The 25,826-nt window shown below is 51.8% G+C and overlaps 1 protein-coding gene across 4 annotated transcripts in view; it reads left to right on the top strand.

Moving 5' to 3' along the window:
- MYH10 (myosin heavy chain 10) overlaps positions 1-25,826 on the top strand; it is an 88,541-nt gene that overhangs the window by 61,133 nt on the left and 1,582 nt on the right. For 2 of the 4 annotated variants that reach the window (XM_038157018.1, XM_038157017.1), the window contains 28 exons: positions 1,012-1,185; positions 1,906-2,020; positions 3,067-3,129; positions 5,458-5,651; positions 6,269-6,390; positions 6,960-7,029; positions 7,127-7,287; positions 7,871-7,979; positions 8,065-8,196; positions 8,926-9,132; positions 9,531-9,668; positions 10,174-10,297; positions 13,099-13,270; positions 13,983-14,195; positions 14,297-14,441; positions 15,465-15,671; positions 16,621-16,725; positions 17,724-17,876; positions 18,174-18,422; positions 18,980-19,192; positions 19,826-20,038; positions 21,508-21,669; positions 22,281-22,409; positions 23,067-23,155; positions 23,431-23,554; positions 23,638-23,846; positions 24,651-24,759; positions 25,218-25,390. In XM_038157018.1, the coding sequence (XP_038012946.1) occupies positions 1,012-1,185; positions 1,906-2,020; positions 3,067-3,129; positions 5,458-5,651; positions 6,269-6,390; positions 6,960-7,029; positions 7,127-7,287; positions 7,871-7,979; positions 8,065-8,196; positions 8,926-9,132; positions 9,531-9,668; positions 10,174-10,297; positions 13,099-13,270; positions 13,983-14,195; positions 14,297-14,441; positions 15,465-15,671; positions 16,621-16,725; positions 17,724-17,876; positions 18,174-18,422; positions 18,980-19,192; positions 19,826-20,038; positions 21,508-21,669; positions 22,281-22,409; positions 23,067-23,155; positions 23,431-23,554; positions 23,638-23,846; positions 24,651-24,759; positions 25,218-25,390 (4,274 nt within the window). Of the gene's footprint in view, positions 1-1,011; positions 1,186-1,905; positions 2,021-3,066; positions 3,130-5,457; positions 5,652-6,268; positions 6,391-6,959; positions 7,030-7,126; positions 7,288-7,870; positions 7,980-8,064; positions 8,197-8,925; positions 9,133-9,530; positions 9,669-10,173; positions 10,298-13,098; positions 13,271-13,982; positions 14,196-14,296; positions 14,442-15,464; positions 15,672-16,620; positions 16,726-17,723; positions 17,877-18,173; positions 18,423-18,979; positions 19,193-19,825; positions 20,039-21,507; positions 21,670-22,280; positions 22,410-23,066; positions 23,156-23,430; positions 23,555-23,637; positions 23,851-24,650; positions 24,760-25,217; positions 25,391-25,826 lie in introns of those variants that run through there. The other 2 variants (XM_038157019.1, XM_038157020.1) reach the window with 2 other exon arrangements.

Here is a 25,826-nt window from a genome sequence, read left to right as displayed (position 1 = left end):
ATTTTTATACCTTTTTTCCTGGTACTAATGAAGTCATTAATCCTGTCAGTGTCACTAAACTCTGCCATTGTGGTGTAGGAGCTTTGGGACTTGGGTAGAAAGTTTTTCCAAGACTTCTGGTAGACTTCCTTCAATAGCAAAATTCCTGAAACTTCGTGTAGAATAGAGTTTCCCCTCAGAAAATTGCCTTGCAAATAGGAAACCAGGATTTTAAAAGTGGTTTTAGTCACTGTGGTTTTTAACATCCTCCTCTGGCTGCTCAGTCCATGGAAGCTGAGGAGCAGATGGGGAGAGCAGAGACTCCTGAAAGTTTGTTCTTTCCATCTCAGAACCTTTTCAATGAAACCTGGGCAGTGCAGGAACTCCTCCTGCCTGTCTGTGTGCATCCTGGGGTGCAGGTGAGCTCCCAGTGCTGCTGTGCCTCCTGACCAGCAGAAAAGCTCCATTCCTGTCTTCTTGTGGGAAAAGGGAAATCTTTCAGTTATCAGAGGTCTGCGCTTTGTGTGTGGAACTGAGAAAGTTCTGCCTCCTTGGAAGGTAAAATCTCCTCCAAAAAGCCTCAGGGGACAAGCGTGGCTGCTCTCAGTGTGCACATGTTTAGGTGAATATCCTAAAACACCTCAAGTTATTTATTAATTTCAAAGCAAACCTCTATCCTCCCAGTTGTTCTGTAAGTGTGATGCCAGGTACATGGAAACATCTCTCACCAAAAGGGTGAACTTTGCATTCCCTCAGAACCTTTCAAATAGAAACCCTTGCAAAGCAAGGCTCTGGTCAGCTCAGTGGTGGCCCATGGATATTGGAATATGTTTGTTTGAATCAGCCATAACATCCTTCTTGACCTGGACTCCCTCACAGCTTGTTTTAGCTGAACTTGGAGCATTTTGGACTACCCTTATTGGGATGTTCAGTGGTGCACTGGAAATACTAAACTTTGAAATATATATATATATATATATATATATAGATATAGATACATAAACATGAACACATTCTCAAACTGCTTTTCAGGCAAACCCTCCTGGTGTGCTGGCATTGCTGGATGAAGAATGCTGGTTCCCTAAAGCTACTGACAAGACATTTGTGGAGAAATTGGTCCAAGAGCAAGGAACTCATTCCAAGTTCCAAAAGCCAAGACAGCTAAAGGACAAAGCAGACTTCTGCATTATTCACTATGCAGGGAAGGTAAGGGCTCAGCATTAAATTCTGGTTTGGAAAGGCTGGTCTGGGGGAAGTACTCTGCTTTCCTTCCAAAGCCTGGGTGAAAACTTGACAACTTTTGCCTTGGTTGAAGCAGAACCATGCTGGTCTACAGAGATTTTAGGGAATAAGGGAATTTTAGGGCTCCCTGGGCTGGGATGAAACTCAGGTTGGTATCAATGATTTTTTAGCTGCTGAGCTGGGGTTTATTTGGAAACCACAGGTTTGGCCCTTTAAAGAAGGACTTTGTTTTCTGTATGGAACCAAGTGTTTAAATGTAAATACTGTAGAGAAATTTTAAAAAATCACGCTGCAGCACATCCTTAATTTACTCTCCAGTAATTTAGATAAAGTCATTGGTGTCCATGCTGGAGCTGGCTTTACATCTTCACAATGAAAAGTCTTTTGGCAATAAACTGGGCAGCAGTTATCACCCAGCTGTCAGTAAGAAAGCAGATTGCTGAATTTTAAAGACATCCCCCATTTACTCTTTCAAAAGCATAACAAACTCGTGGTACTTTGAGCTGTCCTGAGGAGGCTCAGCCAGCAGGTGGGAGCACCCAGGGCTGGCACAGGGCTGGGGCTGAGCCTGGAGCTCCTTGGTGATTCTGAGCCTTGAGAGGAAAGCACCTCTGATGTTTGGTGCTGAGAAATAGAAACTGCAGCTGGTTCTGCTCTGAGCCTGAGCCCTTGGCTGCCCTGCAGGTGGACTACAAGGCAGATGAGTGGCTGATGAAGAACATGGACCCCCTGAACGACAACGTGGCCACGCTCCTGCACCAGTCCTCTGACAAATTCGTGGCTGAGCTTTGGAAGGATGGTAAGAGAGCTCTGAGCACACACTGTTGGTGATTTCACCTTGCTGGATGAGTTGGTTGGGGTTTTTTTATGCCTGTTCCTCCCTCACCCTCCACTTCTCCATTGTAAATCCCTACAGCATTTTCTCTCTTACTTAGTGCCCAAAGTACACCAAGGAAGCTGAGTTGCACCTCTGGTCCCTTGCACATGTACCATTTCTGAGTAGCTGCTTCTCATGTTCATTACTGGAACTGATACTCCCTTATTACTTGTTCCTCTGTGTCCAATTTCACGTGGAATCTTGTCCAGAACTCTTGGTTGGGACTTACTGCAGTGGAGTCTTGAGTGTGAGCAGCTGGGCTGGCTCTTGCTGTTGGTAAACCATTGTAAACACTGTCTCTGTGAGCACCAGCACAGTTATTTCCTGTGCAGTGGTGGGTGGTACTCTGGAAATCCACATCTCCTAAAATTCCTCGCAGTAGCAGCTGTAGCAGTGCTGAGATCAAAATCAAATCCAGTTTTAACTGCACTCTGCTGCTCAGCCAGGTTACCTGCTCATCACCTGGAAGTATTTACCAGTACTTGCACCAAATGACTCCAAAAAGCAGAAATAGCCACATAAATACTGAGCAGGGACCTTTCTGTTCTGCTTTTTGACATGACAGTCTACTGATTAGACTATATTTACATGTCACAGGATATAAACCCTGCAGTTTGTTACCTGAGGAGGAAATGAAGCTCGTGATTTAGGTGGTGATGAGGTGGATGCTGAGTTTCCCTCTTTGGGCAGCCACAGAGAGCAGCTTTAATGAATCCTTAAAGAACTTTTTTGGTTGGGGATCTGCCCCTTTCCCTTGGAGGACACACACAGAGCAATTGTGTGTTGGTCCAAATCCTCCACCCCTGTTCCCACAGAGCGTTGAAATGTGCATGGAATGTGTTGTGGCCTGACTGCTTTTGTAGCACAGTGAAGTGTGTTTGCAATTGATGAACCTGTTGTTTTTACTAACTCAAGTGTCTTGTGTATCTGCTCTTCTGTTTTGTGTTTCTGCTGTTTCTCTGCCTTAGAGATTCAGAATATTCAGAGAGCCTGTTTCTATGACAATATTTCTGGTCTTCATGAGCCACCAGGTGAATGGATATAAAACACTAGGCCTACTAAAGGCAGGGCTGTTGTACCTCCAGGAGAACCATTTTTGCTCGTAGGCTTGCATGAACTTCTCATTTCATGCTGAATTTAGGTAACCCCCCCCGGGGCCCCCAGTGCATTCCTGTCCAGCTGCTGCTGCACACACACCAAGCATCTCCAGTTTTGCATTGCAGATGAAAAGGTTTGTTGCTTCCTGGTTCCATGAGGAGATGTAGAATTGCCTCTAAGTGACAATTCTGGTAGCTGCAAGCATTTGAGAGAATGCACAAGCTTTGGAACACTATCAAGCTTCTTTCTGCAGTCCAACATTGACAAAACTCTGGGGTGTTTTAGGATGTGGCTGTGTCCTTTTGGGAAGAGAGCTCAAGAAAGTATCAGGATGAGTGCTGCAGTTTTAGTGGGGGTAGAAAGTGAAGTCAACTTCTTCCAGCCTTGTTGGAATTGTTCTTTTATTTAAAAGCCTATTAAATTTAATATTTGTATAAACTGCAGATGTTTTTTGGGGTATTGAGAAATCAAGAAATGCCCTTGGAATGTCTTTGAAAGCACTTTAGATATTTAATTCAGCTTCCTCATCCTTCTTGGATTCCTCCCCCCAAGTTTAGAAACACATGGATGGTTGTGCCCTCAGATTTTGGGTTTGTCTTTCACCACTCCTGATGCATCCCATCCCTGAGGAAACAGGGGTGCTCCTGAAGGAATTCCTGCAGAGCTTTGATCCAAGGCTCCAGCCAGGGGTGATGGCCCAGTCATGCAGCTCATGCTTTAAACCTGTAGGCAGAACTTCCATTTAACTCCAGGCATCCTGTTTGGAATGTAAATCACCCTCCTGGAGCTGGAGCACAGAGGGAGCAGCACAGAACTGTGCAGGATCAGGTCTGTTTGCCAAATTTAGGGAGCACAAGGTGAAATAAAGCTGAGTGCTTGCAGTCCTTAGTGGGGCCTGGTGGGTGCAGGTTTCTCATGTTGAAATCATTTAATTCTCTATAAAACTGACTCCCTGTAGTCTCTATCCCATGTCTGATTTGGGACTGAATTCTGCTTCAAAACAAATATTTGGGATATGGCCTTATGAACACCTTTCCTCCTACTTATTTCTCCAACTTTAGGAAGTTGAATTCTTGTGTTCAAAACCCTGTGGGAGATCTAGGCTCTGCTCTACATGCAAGACTTAGAATTGATTATTCAGATTTGCTGCCCTGTGTTTCTCTGCTTTTAACTTTTTTAATGGACCTTTGACCAGTTGAATATTAGGAAGAAGTTAAATAGTGTCCCTTATTTGTCAGATAATTCTGGTAGCAAAGCATAACTCCCTCTGCTTTGGTTTAAATGAATTTGAAAATAATGTGACAAAAGTGAAGCTGTAGCCTACAAATAATTCCTTGTTTCTGGCTGCCCAGCTTGGATTTCATGGAGAACCCACAAATGTTGGGATTTGCTCAGTCCTGAGAGGCTCCAGCTGTAATTACTGAGGTGTGAAGCCACCTCTGTATCTCTTAGTGAACTGTTGAACAATCCTTGACCTGCACATGGAATCACCTTCGAGGTTTTACTAATGGCACTCACATTTCTAATTCTGCTTCTGAAAAACAAACCCTTGAGACCCTTACCCAAAATGTCCCAAAAAATCAAAGACAGATCTCCATTGTGATGCTTTATGGCAGCTTGGAAGTGCTTTGGTGTGGAGTTTTCCTGGTTTGACACTTGTCTTTTGGGCAGGGAGATCTTTGCAGGTGCATTTAGGAAATGGGAAGAACTCTCCCAAACAGCAGCTGAGCGCAAGTCTGGCAGATCTTTTTCCCCTCTTGTCACTGAAATAACACTATTTCCAACTCTTCTGTAAATTTCTGTTAAAACATGAACTAAACTCAGGTTTAACCCATTCTATTTAACCTATTCTATTGTCATAAGTGGCTTTTCATGCACAGAAGTGTAATTCCAAATGTTCAACCCAGAAACGCTGTGCACTGTGAGAGCTCAGAGAGCTGCCATTACATCTCCAGAAAGCGACTTAAACGCAGCAAACAGCTTTCCTGGTCATGTAGAACTGCAAGGAAAGAGCTGGATATTTCAGCCTGTCCCTCCTGAAGCTGCCCTCGTGTGCTGGATGACTCTGTGGCTTTCGGTCCCCGAGCTTGCGCCCGGCGTCGCGGTCCCGCTGCGCTGCCTGGCCCCGCGGCGCTGCCGGCGCTGTCCCCGAGCTTTGCTGCTGTCCCCGTGCCACCACGGCGCCCTGCCGGCCCCTCGGGGGGCGCCGGGCCCTGCCGGCCCCTCGGGGGGCGCTCAGCCCTGCTCTCGTCCCCCCGCAGTGGATCGCATCGTGGGGCTGGACCAGGTGACGGGCATCACGGAGACGGCCTTCGGCTCGGCCTACAAGACCAAGAAGGGCATGTTCCGCACCGTGGGCCAGCTCTACAAGGAGTCCCTGACCAAGCTGATGGCCACGCTCCGCAACACCAACCCCAACTTCGTGCGCTGCATCATCCCCAACCACGAGAAGAGGGTAAGGGGCTGCAGGCCGCCCGTCCTGCTCGCTGCTCCTTGTCTCCCCTGTGCTGAGCCCTGCGTCCTGCCTGCCTGCCTTCCCTCGCCCACCGAGCAGTGTCTGCTCTGAGCCCCCTGCACGCCCCCTGACTGTCCTTACGATATTTTATGAAAATCCCTTTGCTAGGATTTTCTTCTCCTGAGAAGCTGAAGGGCCTCAGCTTCAAGAGTAAACAATTTGTTATCTGCTGCTGTGGGATGCAGCAGGTGCTTTCTTCATTAGTCAATATAAAATATTTCTACTTGGTAACCAATGGAAGAGGCTGCAACTCTCGGACTCTCTGGGAGTCACAAAACTTTATTATTCATTCCTTTCTATTCCTATCTCGCCTTCTAATAATTCTTTCTCTCTATTCTTTGTAGTATTGTTATAGTATAATCTTTTTTAATGTAATATATCATACTATAATAAACCAGCCTTCTAAAATGAAGTCAAAATCTCCCCTTCACCAAATCCTACCTACCCTAAAAACCACCACATCACCTGACTCACCCACTTGGCTTCTGGCCTGAAAAGCTGGAAGCACAGTTTGCCACTGATACCAATTAGAATAATCCGTGTTTTGTTTTGTCCAGGCTGGAAAACTGGACCCACACCTGGTTCTAGACCAGCTCCGGTGCAACGGGGTTTTGGAAGGAATCAGGATTTGTCGGCAGGGATTCCCAAACAGGATCGTGTTCCAGGAATTCAGGCAGAGGTAACAGCAGCAGCCACAGCCTTTTGAGTTCCTTATTAAATAATTGAAGACCCCACATTCCTCCCTTCTGCCCCAGCACAGCTCAAAGAAAATCAAAACCTGATTGTGAGGCCTTGAACTTCACGTGTTTAACTACTGCAGTTTATGCTGAAGGCAGTGGGCAAGGGGAAACAATCCAAAACTGGCTGCTGGAAAAGCTTCTGGAGGAATTCCCTAACTGAGCACTTGGTCACTGTTGTTCATGCTATAAGTTTATACTATAATTCACACTGCTTATTGGGGAATGTAAAGGTGTTTTTTCATTCATGCTATAAGTTTATACTATAATTCACACTGCTTATTGGGGAATGTAAAGGTGTTTTTTCATTCATGCTATAAGGTTATTCTATAATTCACACTGCTTATTGGGGAGTGTAAAGGTGTTTTTCATTCATGCTATAAGGTTATTCTATAATTCAAACTGCTTATTGGGGAGTGTAAAGGTGTTTTTTCATTCATGCTATAAGTTTATACTATAATTCACACTGTTTATTGCTGAGTGTAAAGGTGTTTTTTCATTTGCCTTCCAGGTATGAGATCCTCACTCCCAATGCAATTCCCAAAGGTTTCATGGATGGTAAGCAGGCCTGTGAGCGTATGGTAAGTGTTCATAGCTAAATATTGTCTGGGCATTGAAAAATTCCCCTCAGTTGTCCTTTCCTTGGAGTAACACCGACGCCCTTGCCTGTCTGTTCAGATCAGAGCCTTGGAGCTGGACCCCAACTTGTACAGAATTGGCCAGAGCAAGATCTTCTTCCGAGCTGGAGTCCTGGCACACCTGGAGGAGGAGCGGGACCTGAAGATCACCGACATCATCATCTTCTTCCAGGCAGTGTGCAGGGGATACCTGGCCAGGAAGTGAGTGTGCTCCTGGGGCTGGGTCTTCCCTTGGGTCTCTCAGGCCCCTCTGCTGGGGAGCTGTGCATTAAGACTTGAATTTCAGGAGAGATTTTCTGAGTGTGTTGCCTGAGGAGCTGTAATTGTACCCTGGGTATTAAGAGGGTTTTTGCCTGGGAGAATTTGCACCTTCATTCCTTAACACCATCTCCTTTCCCTGCTCTTGCCTTTGTGGCACACCCAGCCCTTTACAGTGGCTGCACATTCCTTTGTCTCTCCTCCTGTCCCACTGGAGGGTCCTGGAAGTACTTTGGAAAGCTGCTTTTTAAAAATTGAAGTGGCTAATCCATCCTGATTTTGTCTTTTTAAGGAAAAAGCCTGTTGAGAGTAAGAGCAAACAGCATTTTTAATTATTGGGAGTGGTGAATGCAGCTCTTGCTCTGACTCTGTAGGAGCAAGAACTCATAAATTCAGTGTAGTTACTGAAACTTAAAAGTAAGCCTGTTTATGGTCTGTAAGTGTTGTAGGGTTGGGTAACCCAAAAATTAAATGATGGTCAGCTGTATTGAACACATTTATTTATTTAACTTTTTGCTGTCCTCAGGGCCTTTGCAAAGAAGCAGCAGCAGCTGAGTGCACTGAAAATCCTGCAGAGGAATTGTGCTGCGTATTTGAAGCTGAGGCACTGGCAGTGGTGGAGAGTCTTCACCAAGGTTCCTTCTGCTCTGTTCTTGTCTGTTCCATTCACCTGTAAACGGGTGATGCAGGCTCTGACATTTTCATCTCCCACCTTGGCAGGTGAAGCCTCTTCTGCAGGTCACTCGCCAGGAAGAAGAGCTCCAAGCCAAGGACGAGGAGCTGATGAAGGTGAAAGAAAAACAGACAAAGGTGGAGGCAGAGCTTGAGGAAATGGAAAGGAAACATCAACAGGTTTGTGTCCAGGATCAGCTTTTGATATGCAGGACATGGGTTATTGCTCTGTCCTGTGTGAGGGAGCCAAGGAGGGCCAGGTGAGCTGATCCCACTCTGCTGGAGTGTGGAATGGGAAGATACAGGCCAGGAGTGTGGAACAGGGATGCAGAAACATGTTACCAACACAGAACCTGACTTTGTGGCCTTCCCTGGTTTGCAGGAGAAATTCAGGGGCAGTGTCAGTGTGTGCCTGGGCTGGGCAGGCTGTGGGCAAGCACTTGGGACAGCTCTACAGATCTGGAGGCTTTCTGTGCTGCCAGAAGTTGGGTGAATAAAGGAACAGCAGTCTCAGTGTCACCTTTGGCAGTGTCCCATGTGGAGCTCAGGGATGGACCCTCCGTGGGTGGGGGCACTCCAGGGGTGGCAGGCAGTGCCTCCATGCCCAGTGACAAGTGGCATCCTCAGGGATGGGGACTGGGACTGGCCAGAAGTGCCAGGATCAGCCCATGGCACTGCTCTGCCACTCTGCAGGGAGCAGTGCAGGAAGTGCTGCTGGAGCCAGGGCTGGTTCCTCTGGATGCTGCTAAAGCCTCTTCTGGAAGCCCTTGGTTTGGGATGTGGCTGTGGCAGGCAGGAACTGGAGCAGAACGTGGCCCTGAAGTGCCTTTGTGGCTGTCACAGGTGTAATCTCTCACGAGAGTCTCTGAAGTGCCATTTTCGAAGCTCCACTGCCTTTTGTATTTGCAGGTGCTGGAGGAGAAGAACATCCTTGCAGAGCAGCTCCAGGCTGAGACAGAGCTCTTTGCAGAGGCTGAGGAGATGAGGGCTCGCTTGGCTGCCAAAAAGCAAGAGCTGGAAGAAATTCTCCATGATTTGGAGTCCAGGGTTGAGGAGGAGGAGGAAAGAAACCAAATATTGCAGAATGAGAAGAAGAAAATGCAGGGCCATATCCAGGTATAGTTCTCAGAGACTGGAAGTGGGGAAGTAGGATGGGGAAGCTCCCTCAGCTTCTCTACAGGACAGAGGGATTTGGCTCCTGAGCGGAATAAGATGAAATAATTTCTCTTCTCTCCCTGTGTTGAGTGTGATGAGCTCTGTGTGGTCTCAGGCAGGTGAGGACAGAAAGCAAAGCCAGGGTGCCCTGGCACCAAAAATTCCATGTGTGTCCCCTGGCCCTCAATTCCCTCCCAGATCATGGATCCTGTAAATGAATCTAACCCAGCAAACGTGGCTGTGGTGTGTGTCAGGGCAAGAGGCTTTTCAAAGTCTTTGTCACTAAGTTAACAAAGCCTAAATGTTGGCACCTGGATAAGCTGGGAGATGCACAGATGCAGCTGTCTCTCTCTTCCCAGGACCTGGAGGAACAGCTTGATGAGGAGGAGGGAGCTCGGCAGAAGCTGCAGCTTGAAAAAGTGACAGCTGAAGCAAAGATCAAGAAGATGGAGGAGGAGATCCTGCTGTTGGAGGACCAAAATTCCAAATTTCTGAAGGTGGGAGCAGTGTGCAGGGCGGAGGTGCCAAGGGACAGCTCCCAAAGCTGCTGTCACAGGGGCTGGGACAGCTGGGCACTGTGGGGTGTGAGCCGGGCAAAGCTGAGACACTGGAGATGGGTTTGGGCTGACATTCCAGAGGGACCTGGTCATGCCCTCCCCCCAGTTTCATGACTCTCCCAAATCTCAGAAATGGTTTATGGCTGCCATTGTTCTCTGCAAACAGATTTCCAGTGCTGTCCTACAGCCAGGCCTGCTGTGTGCTGAATTCCAGCTCTCTCTTGGAAAATAAATGTTCATGGCTCCAAACAATTCCAGCTGATCCTTGATATTGACAGTCACTTGAAATGAAATCTGTAATAGGAACAGAATCTGTGATGGAGTTTTGTGCTCCCTGACAGCCCTCTGTGGCTTCTGTCCCTTCCTTTACTGGCCCTGCTCAGGGACTCTGGAAGTTGTGCTGCAGTATTTTGAAGTTCTCTTCCCTGGCCTCTCTCCTCCCCAGGAAAAGAAGCTGATGGAGGATCGGATTGCTGAATGCTCTTCTCAGCTGGCTGAAGAAGAAGAAAAAGCCAAAAACTTGGCCAAGCTGAAGAACAAGCAGGAAATGATGATCACTGATTTGGAAGGTTTGTTGTGCCTGGGAGCAGCCCAGGAGGGGATGGATCACCTGGGGCAGAGCCTGCTCAGCCCGAGCAGTGCAGCCTGAGCCGTGCAGAGCCAGAGCTGCTGCTCCAGCCAGCCCCTGGGGGAAATCTGTCTCTGGCAAGGCGTGTTGCATCTGCCTGCTCAGTCTCTCTCCTGTTGAACTTGTCAGGTTTTCGTTTTTGAGAATCCATGTCCTTTATAACTCAGAAATTCCTGCTGTAGCCTGTATCCATTAGCACCAAGGGAAAACATCCTGGCTCCTGGAAGCTTCTCCCACTTTCCTCTGCCACCAGAGCAATGTGTTCCTGCAGGAATGGCAGCAGGCACTCTTCAGGCTTCCAGGACTGTGTTGCAATGAGCAAATCTCGATTGTTTTGCTTTTCTTTATATTGATCTTCATTATATTTATAGATATATTTTATTTTTTAGTGCTTTTTTTTTACTGAGCAGCCTGCTCTGGTGGAAGGTGTCCTGCCCGAGGCAGGGGTTGGAATGAGCTGAGCTTTAAGGTCTCTTCCAACCCAAACCATTCCATGATTCCATCTAAAATGGTTTCATTCCTTTAGCCATTTATTTCTGATTGTTTTGCCAGTGTTGCCACAAGTTAAACCTGCCCCATATGCAGCCCTTCTTGACTTTGTGTTGTTTTATTTTAATTACTATAGATACTGTGCAACATTAATGAGCTGCCAAGTCAAAAGTTGCAAAACAATAGAGAAAGTTGTTCTCTGAGCCCTAATTTGGGAATGGTTCTTGCACTTGGAGTGCTGGGGCCTGCCTTGGTGCATAGTTTAGGGCTGATGTGCTTCTGGAAGGATATCAGAGTTTCCCTTATCTGTGTAGGCAGGTGTTGAACCAGCAGGGCTAGCAGTGATTGATGAGCCTTGTCTTGAGCAGTTGCATTCAGACACTTCAAGGTGGGTCTAGGTAAGCTTTACTCACTGGAAAATAATGCTGGGGCAGCTCTGTGCTTAAACCAGGACTAGGACCTTGACAGATGTGTTTGGCTACAGAGCCATTCCAAGCCTGGTGGCCTTAGAGTGGAAATGGAAGCTTACATTTGAGGCCTGCAATTTCTTGGCTAGGAAAGCAGAGTAAAAGGATATTTACTCTTGGAGATGACTCAAGAAGCCATTAAGGTCTCTCTGCTAGAGTCTTGGCACTGCTAGGCACTGATATTTGGGGAAAAAAATTAATTCAGTTTGCCGTGAACTCTCTCAATTACAAAACTGGGTCTTGTGACAGTGCTGTGAGAGTCACTCACCAGGAGCCTCATGTGAAAACAGAGGGAAAGTTCCAATCTGTGGGAATGTGAGAGTGCTTGCAGAAAAGCAGTGTTACCTTAGGTTGGCTGGAAAACCCCAGACAGCCCAGGGTGGCCCTGAGCTGCTTCCTGACCAGGGCTCCCTGTCCATCTAGTCCAGAAGGAGCTTTGGGAAGGGTGAGAGGGAAATCTGTGCACTGAGGAGCCACAAAGGATTGAACGAGGGCAGTGACTCCTGCTGCCGCTGAGAATTGTGCATTTTGTCACTTAGAATTGTGCATTTTGTCACTTAGAATTGTGCATTTTGTCACTTAGAATTGTCCATTTGTGCCGGTGCCCTCAGAGCTGGGCTGAGGCTGTGCTCAGCAAATCCTGCTGTGGCTGAGTCCTGCTGCAGCCCTGCTCAGCTCTGGGCAGCCCAGCCCAGCCCAGCCAGGCTGTGCTCAGCAAAGCTGGGTCCTGCTGCAGCCCTGCTCAGCTCTGGGCAGCACAGCCAGGTCCTGCTGTCCCTTAGAATTGTACATTTATGCCATTTATGCCCTTAGAGCTGGGCTTAGGCTGTGCTCAGCAAAGCTGGGTCCTGCTGCAGCCCTGCTCAGCCCTGCTCAGCCCAGCCCAGCCCAGCCAGGCTCTGCTCAGCAAAGCTGGGTCCTGCTGCAGCCCTGCTCAGCTCCTGGCAGCCCAGCCCAGCTCAGCCAGGCTGTGCTCAGCAAAGCTGGGTCCTGCTGCAGCCCTGCTCAGCCCTGCTCAGCCCAGCCCAGCCCAGCCAGGCTGTGCTCAGCAAAGCTGGGTCCTGCTGCAGCCCTGCTCAGCCCTGCTCAGCCCAGCCCAGCCCAGCCAGGCTGTGCTCAGCAAAGCTGGGTCCTGCTGCAGCCCTGCTCAGCCCTGCTCAGCCCAGCCGTGCCAGGCTGTGCCCGGGCTGTGCCCCAGGGCTGTGCCCCAGGGCAGTGCCTGGTCTGCTGTGGCCCTGCTGGGGCTGTTGTCCCAGGGAGCTCCTCAGGGCTGTCCCAGCTGCTCAGTGCATCGCTGGGAGGGAGCTCTCAGGGCTGCAGAGCTTTGCTAAATATTGAAGGGATGTGATTAAACAGCACAGACTCTTGTGAAATGGTTTATTCAAGTTTACTTGAGGCTGTGCCTTTTTCCAGCAGACTTTTTGGAGTGTGGCCTAGCCCTTCCAAAGCCGTGCAACTGTTCCAGCCCACAGTTTATCTTCTTTTTTGGGTGCTGATGTCTGTGATTATCTGGCCTAACAGCTCAAGCTGCTCTGTCAGATCCCACTCCTTATTTTCTACCAAGATGTTTCTGTTGCCTCATCTGAAGCTATTCACAGCTGTCAGAACTTTCCCCTGATTTCCTGGCTAGGTCACGCAGTTCTCCTTTGCTGTTTCATTTTTCTGCAGGCCAGAGAAAGAATTGAGGCAGCATAAATTAAACTTCCCACCCTTCCTGCCCCCCCAAAGTCCCTGAGGGTGACAAGAGGGACAATTCCATAGGAATTTAATTCTTTGCTTCCTTCAGAACGCCTGAAGAAGGAGGAGAAGACCCGCCAAGAGTTAGAAAAAGCTAAAAGAAAACTGGATGGGGAAACTACAGACCTGCAGGACCAAATAGCTGAGCTGCAAGCCCAGATTGAGGAGCTGAAGATCCAGCTGGCCAAGAAGGAGGAGGAGCTGCAGGCTGCTGTGGCCAGGTCAGGGGGGGACAAAGCTGCTCCCCAAAGTGAATTTCACCTGCTGCAGTCAGGCTGGGGGGCAGCCACTGCTGGAGCCCTGTGCTGTGCACAGACAGGGCACATTTACAGGAATTCAGGCATCCCTTAGCATCCTGGCTCTGCAAACCTGCACAAAGAAGAAGTTTCACCTGGTGTAACAGTGTTTGGGCTCTGGAAGCTTTTTTAATCTCCCAAAACTCGGCCTCAGGAGGGAAAAATGTGTATTTCTCAGTGGGTCTTAACAAAGTGCTGGGCAGGACAGGCTCTGTCTGGGATGTGTGATGCTCCTGCAGTCCATGTTACCCTGAGCACCACCTGTCTTTTTTAAGTATAATTTTGCAGGAAGAGAAAGTTGTACAGATGGAGCATTTCTGGGGCAGTGTCGAGAGCTACAAAACTGGAATACTTGACTAAACTAAAGCTTGATAATTCTGCAGTGCACCTTGGCTTTATCTGTGGTACCTGCAGGTGCCCAGGCTGGACAGGGCTTGGAGCAGCCTGGGGTGGTGGAAGGTGTCCCAGCCCGTGGCAGGGTGGGAATTGGAGATGTTTAAGGTTCCAGCCCAAGCTGGTTCTGTAATTGTTGATATTTCTTTTATTCTGGTGGAAAAGTTAAGCTGTGTCTGTAGCTGATTTAAGCAGGAGGGTCTGAGGGGAGCTGCAGTCCCTGACTGTGGTGCCTGTTTGACAGGGGGGATGAGGAAGCGGTGCAGAAGAACAACGCCCTGAAGGTGATCAGGGAGCTGCAGGCTCAGATTGCAGAGCTCCAGGAGGATCTGGAGTCTGAGAAGGCATCAAGGAACAAGGCAGAGAAGCAGAAAAGGGATCTGAGTGAAGAGCTGGAGGCTTTGAAAACTGAACTGGAAGATACTTTGGATACCACTGCAGCACAGCAAGAGCTGAGGTAGGGTCGTGGTCTGTGTAGGAAAGCACCACTGACATTCATCTGTGATTTACAGAAAGCTGAAATGCTGATTTTTGGATGACCCCTTGTGCTTCCTCCAGGACAAAGCGAGAGCAGGAGGTGGCTGAGCTGAAGAAAGCAATTGAGGAGGAAACCAAAAACCACGAAGCCCAGATCCAGGAGATCAGGCAGAGGCATGCCACTGCCCTGGAGGAGCTCTCTGAACAGCTTGAGCAGGCCAAAAGGGTGAGAGGAAAATGAGCTTTCTGCTCCAGGGGTTGTTATAAGTACCAGAGGCAGCGTGGTTCCTTCCAGGAGGCCTGAGCTGAGGCTCTCCATGGTCACAGAGCTAAGCTGGCCTCTAAAATCCATCCCAATTGTTGAGATTTGTCACCTTGGTTTGACAGTGCATCTGTGCTGTGTCCTCTGGTGACCAGCAGCAGGAGGCACAGGTGGATCCCATGGCTCCTGGTCTGGTTCAGAACGAGAATTATCCCAAAAAAATAAATGTCTAGTGTTTGAAATTACAGCTGAGGTCATTCACAAATGTGTGTGTGGACTGTTCCTATCCCGTGGTGGTGTTTTTATGTATTGTGAATGCTGCACGAGCTTCCTTAGTATTCTAAATTAAGTGAGAAATGTAGTAGTTAAATTATGATTTTCACCAGCTTTATTCACCTGAAAATCTCCTGCATGTCTTCTGCTCCTTGTTCAATAAATATTCTCAATAGGAGCATGAAAAGATGGAAAGGTACCCTGCAATCTGGAACAAAGCTCCTGTGACAAGATGGTGTCAGCTCTGGTGACACAGCAGGAATGACACTTCAACATCCCTGCTGCCAGTGATTGCTTTTTGAAAGGCTTCTGACAAATGTCAGTGCTGAGAACTGCTTTGTTCTGCACTTCCAGGCTGCTCTGGCTGCTCAAACCAGGGCAGCCTTGGCTCATATCTTCCCTTTATTCCTGTGAGATGAGCCATGCTGATCTGGTCATGGGCACATTCCTTGCTCCTTGCAGTGCTCCCAAACAGTCATTTCCAGAGCTGCCATCCCAGATCCTGGCCTGCTGCTCCTCACCCTCACCTGGGGGAGAGCCCTGCCTTCCCTCAGCCTTCACTGACACACACAGAATGTTCCAGAGCAGCATTTCACACCCTGCTGAGCCCTGGGCTTCCATCTGAGCATGGAAACCTGAGCTGCACCATCATCTCTGGCAGGAAACATCCACCTGCAGCACCGAGCTGAACTTCTTCCCTTCTGTCCTCCCTAGTTCAAAGCAAACCTTGAGAAGAACAAGCAAGGCTTGGAGTCTGACAACAAGGAGCTGGCCTGCGAGGTGAAGGTGCTGCAGCAGGTCAAGGCAGAGTCTGAGCACAAGAGGAAGAAGCTCGATGCTCAGGTGCAGGAGCTGACTGCAAAGGTGTCAGAAGGGGAGAGGCTGAGGGTGGAGCTGGCTGAGAAGGCAAACAAGCTGCAGGTAAGGCTCTGGAAGTCCTAAAATCCTGGAAAAACATGTGCAGAAATGGCCTGTGGCCGATGTGGGAGGTGACCTCAGCAAGGGCTCTCATGGACCTGGGAGGCCCCAAAGTGGTGCAGTGACATCAACCTTGAACGTCCTGGGCTGTGTGGGAGCTGCAGTGGCTTTGAAGGATGTGCCTTCCCTCCTGGGGAGCAGATCCTGCAGGGAGCTCTGCCCAGGCCAGCTGAGCACGGGCTCTGCCTGGGCTGGGAATTGAGCAGACCAGGCTGAGCTTTTCCATGGGGATGAATGAAAATTGGTGGTGGCCACAGGTTTGGTTTGGTTTGGTTTGGTTTGGTTTGGTTTGGTTTGGGGCTCCAGGCTGGGAGCCTGGCAGGGAGGGGTTGCAAGCACAGGCCCATTTTTCTGGGAAATGGAGCAAACAGGCAAAATACAGCCTTGGCTGGCCTCTGAACCCAGCAATGAGGACTTCAGGTGATTCCAGGTGAAGCACTTCAGAAGGGAACGGCCCAGCTCTCTGTGGGGGAAGCTTTCAGGCTGTCTCTCAGTGTAGATAAAAGTGGAGTAGCCCAAAATAATCAGCTGGCAGCTGGCAGAAACCTTTTCTCTTGCAGTGCTGTTTAGACCCAGCTGCCACCCTGAGGATCCCTGAATCAATGCTTGCATGAAATAGATGGCCCTGGAGTTAAAACCAGCATTAAAGTGTGGATGCAGGGATCAGAGCAAAGTGCTGAATATCAGAGCTCAGGAGGCTAGCTCTGCTTTTGTTACTGCACTTCAGGACTGACGTTCCATTTCCTCTTTTGTAGCCAGACTCCAGTGGTTTTAGCCTGCTGTCTGCCCCTGCTGGGCTCTGTGGCAGAGTTTGCTGAGGTTCTGTGCTGTGCAGCTCCAGCCCCAGTGGGATTTGGGCTGGCCTCTTACCTTTGGGCTGCTTGCTTTGCAGAATGAGCTGGACAATGTCTCCAGTCTGCTGGAGGAGGCAGAGAAGAAAGGCATCAAGTTTGCCAAGGATGCAGCCAGCTTGGAATCCCAGCTTCAGGACACACAGGTGTGTGTGCAGCAGAGCTGAGCTTGGCATGGGGCTCTGCTCCTCGGGGAAGTGCTGACTGCTGACAGAAAACACATTTCCAGTCATGCCTTGGAAAGTCCCCTGGGCAGGAGCTGAATTTCCTGTTCAGCCCAGCGAGGTGGGATGGACTGGGATCAGCCACAGGGGGAACCAGGTTTTCATTATCTGAGCTTCACTTCCTGATAGCTGGTAGCTCTGCTTTATGTCTTTGTCTCTGAGGGAGATAAGAATCAAATAAAAAACCCCTTTCCAGGCAGAATTTAATGTCAATATCCTTGGGATGTATGAGGAACAACAGTCTTCTACTGACAGCTTCAGATTCTTACAGCTGGAGTTCAAGCTGTCAGGTTTTGATTCTTAATTAAGAAAATGCAGCTTTCTGCAGATAATCATCACTTCAATATATTTTATCTTGCCTGTATTAAAGTTCTAAAGTGGCCACTTAACTCTGAATAATGTTGATCACAGCTGGAGGGGTTTGTAGGGAGCAGGATGGGGGAGAGGGGTGGGATGGGGGTTACACCTTCCATTGCTTTGTTATGACAGAAGTTCCCACCTTTAGAGTGACCTTTACATTGAAACAATGCAGGAAACCTGGAAGCATGCTGCCATTGCAGGATTTGCTGCTCCATCTTCTTCCCAGGTGGTTTTTAATAGGTGCTCTGTGCTTATCTGAAAAAAAGAAAAAATACATTTTGAAGGTGACTTCTGTGCCAGTCCCTTGAAAGATGGGAAAGTACCATCCCTTAACTTCTAGAACAGCCTCTGGCATGGGCTCCCTGACCAGAAATCTGCTTTATGAAGGTTTAAGTGTGCCCAAAATGAATGGCCCGTGGCTTTTTGAAAACCCAAATAACAGATGTCTTCATAAAGCACGTCCTTGTCCCCAAACCTGAGGGGAAACCAACCTGGAGGTGCCCATGTGGAGCTGTGGGGGTTTGGGAGCACACTCAGCCCTGCCCGTGCCTGTGTCCCAGGAGCTGCTCCAGGAGGAGACCCGCCAGAAGCTCAACCTCAGCAGCAGGATAAGGCAGCTGGAGGAGGAGAAGAACAACCTGCAGGAGCAGCAGGAGGAGGAGGAGGAGGCCAGGAAGAACCTGGAGAAGCAGATGCTGGCCCTGCAGGCCCAGGTAGGCTGCTGTGAGTGGCAGCACTTGTGTGGGGAGCTGTCCCAGGCTGGTGTCCCAGAGCTTTGGGGACACATCATGGCCCTTCCACGGGGGCTGGAGCAGATCTTGGAGCAGGTCTGCACTGCAGTAATGCTGTGCCCCCTGAACTGTGGTGGGCAGGGCTGGGGCCTCTGAGAGCTGCCAGGTTTGGTGTCCCCTGAGCTTGCAGGAGCAGCTCTTCCTGCTGCACTTTGCCCCGAGCCTTTCCTCCCTCTCGTGATGCTCTGAGGGACTTCACTTGCTCTTGTTGAATTTCAGCTGGCTGAGGCCAAGAAGAAGGTGGATGATGACTTGGGAACCATTGAAGGGCTGGAGGAGGCCAAGAAGAAGCTGTTGAAGGACATGGAGTCCCTAAGCCAGCGCCTGGAGGAGAAGGCTCTGGCTTATGACAAGCTGGAGAAGACCAAGAACCGCCTGCAGCAGGAGCTGGATGACCTGATGGTGGACCTGGACCACCAGCGCCAGATCGTCTCCAACCTGGAGAAAAAGCAGAAGAAGTTTGATCAGGTACTGTTTGATCCCTCTCCTGTCACCTTCCAGCCTTTCCAGGATTTTGAAAAGGCACCTTGGGGTGTGAGGGAGGGTCTGGCTGGTGGGCTGTGGTTGCTGATGGCTCTGTGAGCAGCTGGCCTTTGTTAGAGCAGTCTGTCACTCCCAGCTCTGGGAGCCAGGTGCCACCTCTGAGCTTAGAGCAAGCGATCAGCTCTGCGTGTAGGAAAAGAGAATTGTGCTGGAACAAAAACTTTGGAGTTTTATTGTAATCCCTCAAAAGGTAGACTAAAAAAGGACCTGAAGAGTGAAAGATGGGAAAGAGTGAAAGATGGGAAAGAGTGAAAGATGGGAACCGTATGAAACTGGAGTCTCGATGAGTAGCTTGCTTCCCTCCCCTCATCCCAGGGGAGCTGTGGCTGTTCTCTCATGGCCCTTGGATCCCAGCTGAGGGAGCAGACAGCTGCTGAAGGCCAGTTAAACTGAGGGCATGAACCTCTTCCTGAGTAGAACACCTGAGGCAGGAAGGGCCTGGTTTGGAGCTTGGAGATGGACTCATTGTTTCTCATGTCCAGATGCTGGCAGAAGAAAAGAACATTTCTGCCAGGTACGCCGAGGAGCGGGACCGCGCTGAGGCAGAGGCCAGGGAGAAGGAAACCAAAGCCCTGTCCCTGGCCCGGGCCCTGGAGGAGGCCCTGGAAGCCAAGGAGGAGTTTGAGAGGCAGAACAAGCAGCTGCGTGCAGATATGGAAGACTTGATGAGCTCCAAAGATGATGTGGGCAAAAACGTGAGTGTGGTTGCACAGGCTGTTAGTGCAGACTGGGAATAGCAGGGACAGCTCCCTGGCTGGAGAAGGGGCTGAGGCTCACCCAGAATGCTGGAGGCATTAATGCCCAGCATAATTAACATCTTCAAGAGCTGTATTCCCACCCTCGTGGAGATCCCAGATACGTTTTATGCTTTGGCTCAGTGGGGGTGGGACTGCAGGCAGGCAGAGCTGGTTTTGTGCTGCAGCTGGGACAGATGAGGGCAGCCACCTCCCCATTTCTGTGTTGCTGGGTGTATTATTGTGTGTAAATGAGGGAGAACGAGGATTTCTGTGTCCTTTGGTCAAGCTGAGTTGCAGGACATGGTTGGACCCAAGGGACACACTCTGTCCCTTCAGTGTCCTCCCCCCTGCACCCAGCTGAGGCAGCAGCAAGGCCCCTGCCCTCCCTGCTGGTCCTTGCTGTGTCACTGTGTCCCAGCCCCACATCCTTACCAAGATTTGCCCCTCTGCCAGGCTGGGTGAGGGCAGTGGCTGTGCCCTGACACCGAGGGGCCTCTGCTCCAGCCCCAGCCCAGAGGGACCAGGGGCAGTCACTGCCCCGTGCTCTCAGCACTGCTGCTGGACAGGCTCTGAGCAGAGTCTGTGCTGCAGGTCCACGAGCTGGAGAAGTCCAAGAGAACCCTGGAGCAGCAGGTGGAGGAGATGAGGACTCAGCTGGAGGAGCTGGAAGATGAGCTGCAGGCCACAGAAGATGCCAAACTCCGTCTGGAGGTGAACATGCAGGCCATGAAGGCCCAGTTTGACAGAGATCTGCAAGCCAGAGATGAACAGAACGAGGAGAAGAAGAGGATGCTGGTGAAACAAGTACGTGTGTTTTACTCTGTGTTGTAGTCAGGAAGGGAGGAAGGGCTTGGCCAGAGCTCTGGGCCTCTGTGCTACCCCAAAAATAAACCCCTTTGCTTAGAGATTCCACCCAGGGGAAGCCCCAAACCAGCATTTTTACAAACCATGCAGTAGTGCTGGCTGAGGGTTGGCCACTGTCCCCAGGCAGGGTCAGGAGGTGCTGGTGGCCTCCAAAGCCACCCCACGAGCTTGGCTGTGGCTGCCTGGGTGCATTCCCAGGACAGGGACACCTCAGCTGCGTTTTCAAGCCCATCCTGTTTGATGTCCAGGAGCAAATCCATGAATGCTGAGATAAACTTTTAAATGGAGTGAACAGTTTCCTAAATGCAAACCATGGCAGAGCTTCCAGGTTTGCCAGACCTGAGAATTCTGGGAACACAGAGATCAGAAGAGCCTCAAGAAATGCATTTAGATGATCCTGCTTAGTTCTAAATCAACATTAAGTGTTCAGGAACAAACCAGCCAATATTTCAGTATTTATCCCAAGAAAACAAAACCTGAGGATCATCAGTGTAGAGATACCCTAGGAATAAACCTGGCCTGCAGGGTTTGGAAGGTCACTGCAGGACAAAGTTGCTGTTATCTGAACTGGACAAGGACTCCTGACCTTGCACTGGGAGGGAGATTTGTTTCAAAACAGAATATTCTTTCACGTGTGCAAGCTGTGGCATTTCTGGCTCAGTTTGTTTTTGCACAGGTTTGGCTCAGCCCATGCTGCCTGGCCGTTCACACACTCTTGTTTTGTTTTATTTTGGGAAAAGAAGTTGTTGGTGTAGAAGTGCCAGTAACAGGCTGTTCAAAGGGAATGGTTTCATTGTTTCCTTGAGACAATGAGGTGATTCTGCTTCTTATTTTCCATCAGAGTTAGCTCCGTCTGCCCTGGAGCCATCCCCTGGGCTGCATGGCAGTGCTGGGCAGGGGCTGAAGTGGAAATGCTCCAGAAGCTGAGTCCTTCCCTGGGGCTTCCCTTGTGCTCAGTGCAGAGATCTCTGATCCATGTGGGACCTGGCCTTGCCCTGTGCCTTCCCCCGGCTGCCATCGCACAGCCTTGGCCATGGGGAGGTGTCCCCGTGCCTGGGCAGGCTCTGGGTGCCAGCCTGGCCCTGTCCTGCCCTGCCAGCCAGGGGCTGATGCTGCCCTCGTGCCCTGGGTGCCAGGCTGGCCCTGGCTGCCCTGCCCTGCCAGGGCTGATGCTGATGCCCTCGTGCCCTGGGTGCCAGGCTGGCCCTGGCTGCCCTGCCAGGGCTGATGCTGATGCCCTCGTGCCCAGGTGCGGGAGCTGGAGGCCGAGCTGGTGTCCCTGTGCCCCTGGCAGCCCCTGGGGTGCCAGGCTGGCCCTGCCCTGCCAGGGCTGATGCTGATGCCCTCGTGCCCTGGGTGCCAGGCTGGCCCTGGCTGGCAGGGGCTGATGCTGATGCCCTCGTGCCCAGGTGCGGGAGCTGGAGGCCGAGCTGGAGGACGAGCGCAAGCAGCGCGCGCTGGCCGTGGCGGCCAAGAAGAAACTGGAGATGGACCTGAAGGACCTGGAGGGGCAGATAGAGGCTGCAAACAAGGCTCGGGATGAAGCCATCAAACAGCTCAGGAAGCTCCAGGTGGGCGCAGCTGGGCAGGGAGCTGGGCTCTGTCCTGGAGCTGCCCGGGGGCTGCTTCCATTGGGTGCGGCTGCAGCGGGGGGCAGGAGCAGAGGCAGACTCACTGATGGTCTGACAGTGTCCAGCCTGGATTAATCCCCGGGAAAAACTCATCCCTTTACAGAATCACAGCTTGGTTTGGGTTGGAAGGGACCCTGAAGCTAATCTTGTTCCAAACTCCTGTCACAAAACCACCTTCCACATCCCTGGCAGTGCCCAAGGCCAGGCTGGACAGGGCTCGGAGCAGCCTGGGACAGTGGAAGGTGTCCCTACCCATGGCAGGGGTGGCACTGATGATCATTAAGAACCCTTCCAGCTCAGGTCATTCTAAGATTCCATTCTGTAATTCTGTGGAATGCCTGAAGTGTTGGAATGTGATGTTTCTCATGTTTCTCTGAGGGGTGGAAAGATGAGAAAATGAAATTTTACAATACAGAAGAACTGGAAATGCCTGGAAGTGGAATGAAGCCACTCTGGGAGAGCAAAGGGGCTGAAATGCTTCAGAGCTGGAATGGATCTTGTGATTGTCCTGACGCAGCCTGGCTGCTCCTCACCCTGCTCTCCACCTGCAGGCTCAGATGAAGGACTACCAGCGGGAGCTGGAGGAGGCTCGAGCATCCAGGGATGAGATCTTTGCCCAGTCCAAAGAGAGTGAGAAGAAGCTCAAAAGTCTCGAAGCAGAAATACTCCAGCTCCAAGAGGTGAGATGGAAACCCAAGAGATTTTTTTCCTTGACCCTGTGCCTCTCCTGTCTGCTTCAGCTGCAGGGCTTGCAGCAGTTGCCCACTCACCACTCTTCCCTTGGAGCCTGCACAGATCACCTGGCACTGCCTGGGGGCTGCTCCAGGTGGACTTGGGTGGCCTTCAGACCTCAGCGTGGCATTTGTAGAGCATTTCATTGTCCTTGGGAAATGCTTGAGTGTTTCTGCCCCTTAGTGCAGAGGTATAATCTGAGGTTCAGTGCTGTCGTGCTGAAGCTTTTTTATTCTCTTCTGGTCTTCATGCTGAGAACTCTGTGAGCACCTAAAGCATTTGCCTGATGTAGCACCTCCTTTACCCTGACCGTGTCTGTCAGAGCGTGGGGCACAGCGCTTTCTCCTGCTGCTGAGGGCTTGGCACTTACTGATCCTCACAGATTTTTTCCCTTGGCTTTGGGTGGGGGAGGCTTCAGGGACAGGGGGGAGTGCCTGCACGGCAGTCGCAGGGCAGCGAGGGAGCGTCCACTGGTGTGTCCTGCTGCCTTTCCCATGAAACCCAGGGACATCGCAGTTCACAGCTCCTCCCAGGGCTGCTGGAGGCTGTGTGTGCAGAGGCTGTGGGGCTCCCGGGGCTGCCCTGACTGTCTCCCACCCCGGCAGGAGTTTGCGGCGTCGGAGCGCGCGCGGCGGCACGCGGAGCAGGAGCGCGACGAGCTGGCAGACGAGATCGCCAACAGCGCCTCCGGGAAGTGAGTCGGGCCGGGCCAGGGAGGGCAGGAGGGAGCTCAGGGGAAGGTCCTTGCCCCAGAGGGTGCTGGCACCGCCCGGGCTCCCCAGGGAACGGCCCCGAGGTGCCAGAGTTCCAGGAGCCTTTGGACAGCGCTGCCAGGGTGGGAGTGTCTGTGCGGGGACGGGAGCCGGATCCTTGTGGGTCCTTTCCAGCTCGGGAGGTGCCCCGATGCTGAGCGACCTCCCCGGGAGCTCTGCTGGCTCTGGACACGCCCCGACCCCTTCCCCCGTGCAGGTCAGCCCTGCTGGACGAGAAGCGCCGGCTGGAGGCTCGCATTGCCCAGCTGGAGGAGGAGCTGGAGGAGGAGCAGAGCAACATGGAGCTGCTCAACGAGCGCTTCCGAAAGACCACGCTGCAGGTGAGCCCAGGGCCAGCTGCTGCTGGGTGCGGCGTGCACGGAGGCTCAGGTGGCACCCGTGACCCCTGTCCCCTCCCTGCCAGGTGGACACGCTCAACTCGGAGCTGGCCGGCGAGCGCAGCGCGGCCCAGAAGAGCGAGAACGCGCGGCAGCAGCTGGAGAGGCAGAACAAGGAGCTCAAGGCCAAGCTGCAGGAGCTGGAGGGCTCTGTCAAGTCCAAGTTCAAGGCAACAATTTCTACTCTAGAAGCCAAGATCGCACAGCTTGAAGAACAGCTCGAGCAGGAAGCCAAGTAAGGGGAAAGGACCTGGTTTGCCTGTGTGGGTTGAGTGGCTGAAAGTTCCATGCTGGACGTGTCCGAAGGGCCTTGGGTGTATTGTCTGGAGACTCCTGTTCAGGGCACAGACTTTAACAAGGCAGCTGTAGAGTAGCTGGGGTTGGGAGTTCTGGGATGGATTTGCTTCCTGCCAGCTGCATGAACTCCGCAAGGTGTTGATGTCCCAGAGCCACGAGGTGCTGCAGGAGTTTCCTGGGACAAGGTGGAATGTCCCCTGGTTAGCAGAACAGTTTATGTGGGACAGCTTGAGATGAATCCTGTGCTTTCCAGAAGTCTTTCTGCAGTGAATTATCCATCTGTCCTTGCAATCCTATTCTTAAAATTCACTTTTTTAGATGCTTCCTCACCCCATTTGCAGGTGGAATTTGTCCTTCCAGCACCTCTGTCCTTTCTGGGCTCTGGGCTCTGCAGCAGGATTGTGCTGCTGGTTAAGCAGCAACTTTAAAGCTGCTCTGTCCAATCTCCTTGTGAAGGCACCCTCTGAGCCCTCTGAGCCATGCTCACATTGCCCCAGGGCTAAGGCTTTGTGCTCTTGAGAGCTGCATCCCTTCATCCCTGTATCCCTTCATCCCTGTATCCCTTCATCCCTGTATCCCTGCATCCTTGTATCCCTGCATCCCTGCACCCCAGCCAGCCCCTGGCACATGCATGGGTTGCATTGCTGTGCCTGGCTCGTTCAGAGCTCCGTGCAGCTGCACTGGGGCAGCTCTGGCGCTTCCAGCCCTGGGCAGTGGAGCAGCAGTCTCTGGGCTCTTGCAGGGAGAGAGCAGCTGCCAACAAGCTGGTGAGGCGCACGGAGAAGAAGCTCAAGGAGGTTTTCATGCAGGTGGAGGACGAGCGGCGCCACGCCGACCAGTACAAGGAGCAGGTGGGTGAGGGCTCAGAGCGACCTCCTTGGGGTGGGAAGGGCTTGTGAGGGGAACTGTCATGGAAAGGGAATGAGAGGGGTGATGAAACCAGCAGGGAAATTCTCCCTGTGTGTGTGTGTGAGCTCTGCTGGGATGGGCCGTTCCCACCCTGCTCTCCCAGGCTCCACAGTGCTCCAGGTCCAGGCTGGAGCCTGCACGAGGCTGTGCTGCATCCCCTGTGGGGCTGTGCTGCATCCTCAGCAGGGGCTGTGCTGCATCCCTGCGGGGCTGTGCTGCATCCCTGCAGGGGCTGTGCTGCATCCCCGTGGGGTTCTGCTGCATCCCAGTGGGGCTGTGCTGCATCCCTGTGGGGCTGTGCTGCACTGCAGGCGGGGCTGTGCTGCATCCCTGCGGGGCTGTGCTGCATCCCTGCGGGGGCTGCAGCCATGGGGTGACCCCCGTGCTGGCTGTGCTGCAGATGGAGAAGGCCAACGCCAGGATGAAGCAGCTGAAGCGGCAGCTGGAGGAGGCCGAGGAGGAGGCCACGCGCGCCAACGCGTCGCGGCGCAAGCTGCAGCGCGAGCTGGACGACGCCACGGAGGCCAACGAGGGGCTGAGCAGGGAGGTCAGCACCCTCAAAAACAGGCTAAGGTCAGTGCCCCTGCAGCGCTGGGACTGGGACTGAGCTGAGCAGCCCACAGACCCTCAGGGGTGCCTCATCCCTGGGCGCATCCAGCTGGGGAGCTGCTGGGATAGGGGTGGCTCAGACTGGAGCCTGGTGATGAGAACAAGGGTATTCCACGGGGATATTCCTGACAGCTGCAGGGCTGGATGGGATATTGGGAAGGAGTCCTTCCCTGGCAGGGTGGGCAGCCCTGGCACAGGGTGCCCAGAGCAGCTGGGGCTGCCCCTGGATCCCTGGCAGTGCCCAAGGCCAGGCTGGACGGGGCTGGGAGCAGCTGGGACAGTGCAGGGGTGGCATGGGCTGAGCTCTAAGATCCCCCCAGCCCAGCCCAGCCCAGCCCCTGCCGTGCCCCTGGGCCGGGCGGGGCGGTGCAGGAGCCTCTCCCAGCGCTGCTCTCCGTTC

Source organism: Motacilla alba, chromosome 18 (assembly GCF_015832195.1).
Source record: "Motacilla alba alba isolate MOTALB_02 chromosome 18, Motacilla_alba_V1.0_pri, whole genome shotgun sequence".
In the NCBI taxonomy this organism is placed as follows: domain Eukaryota; kingdom Metazoa; phylum Chordata; class Aves; order Passeriformes; family Motacillidae; genus Motacilla; species Motacilla alba.
The sequence above is the reverse complement of the archived record's forward strand: the minus strand, read 5'-3'. Positions and strand labels throughout refer to the sequence as shown.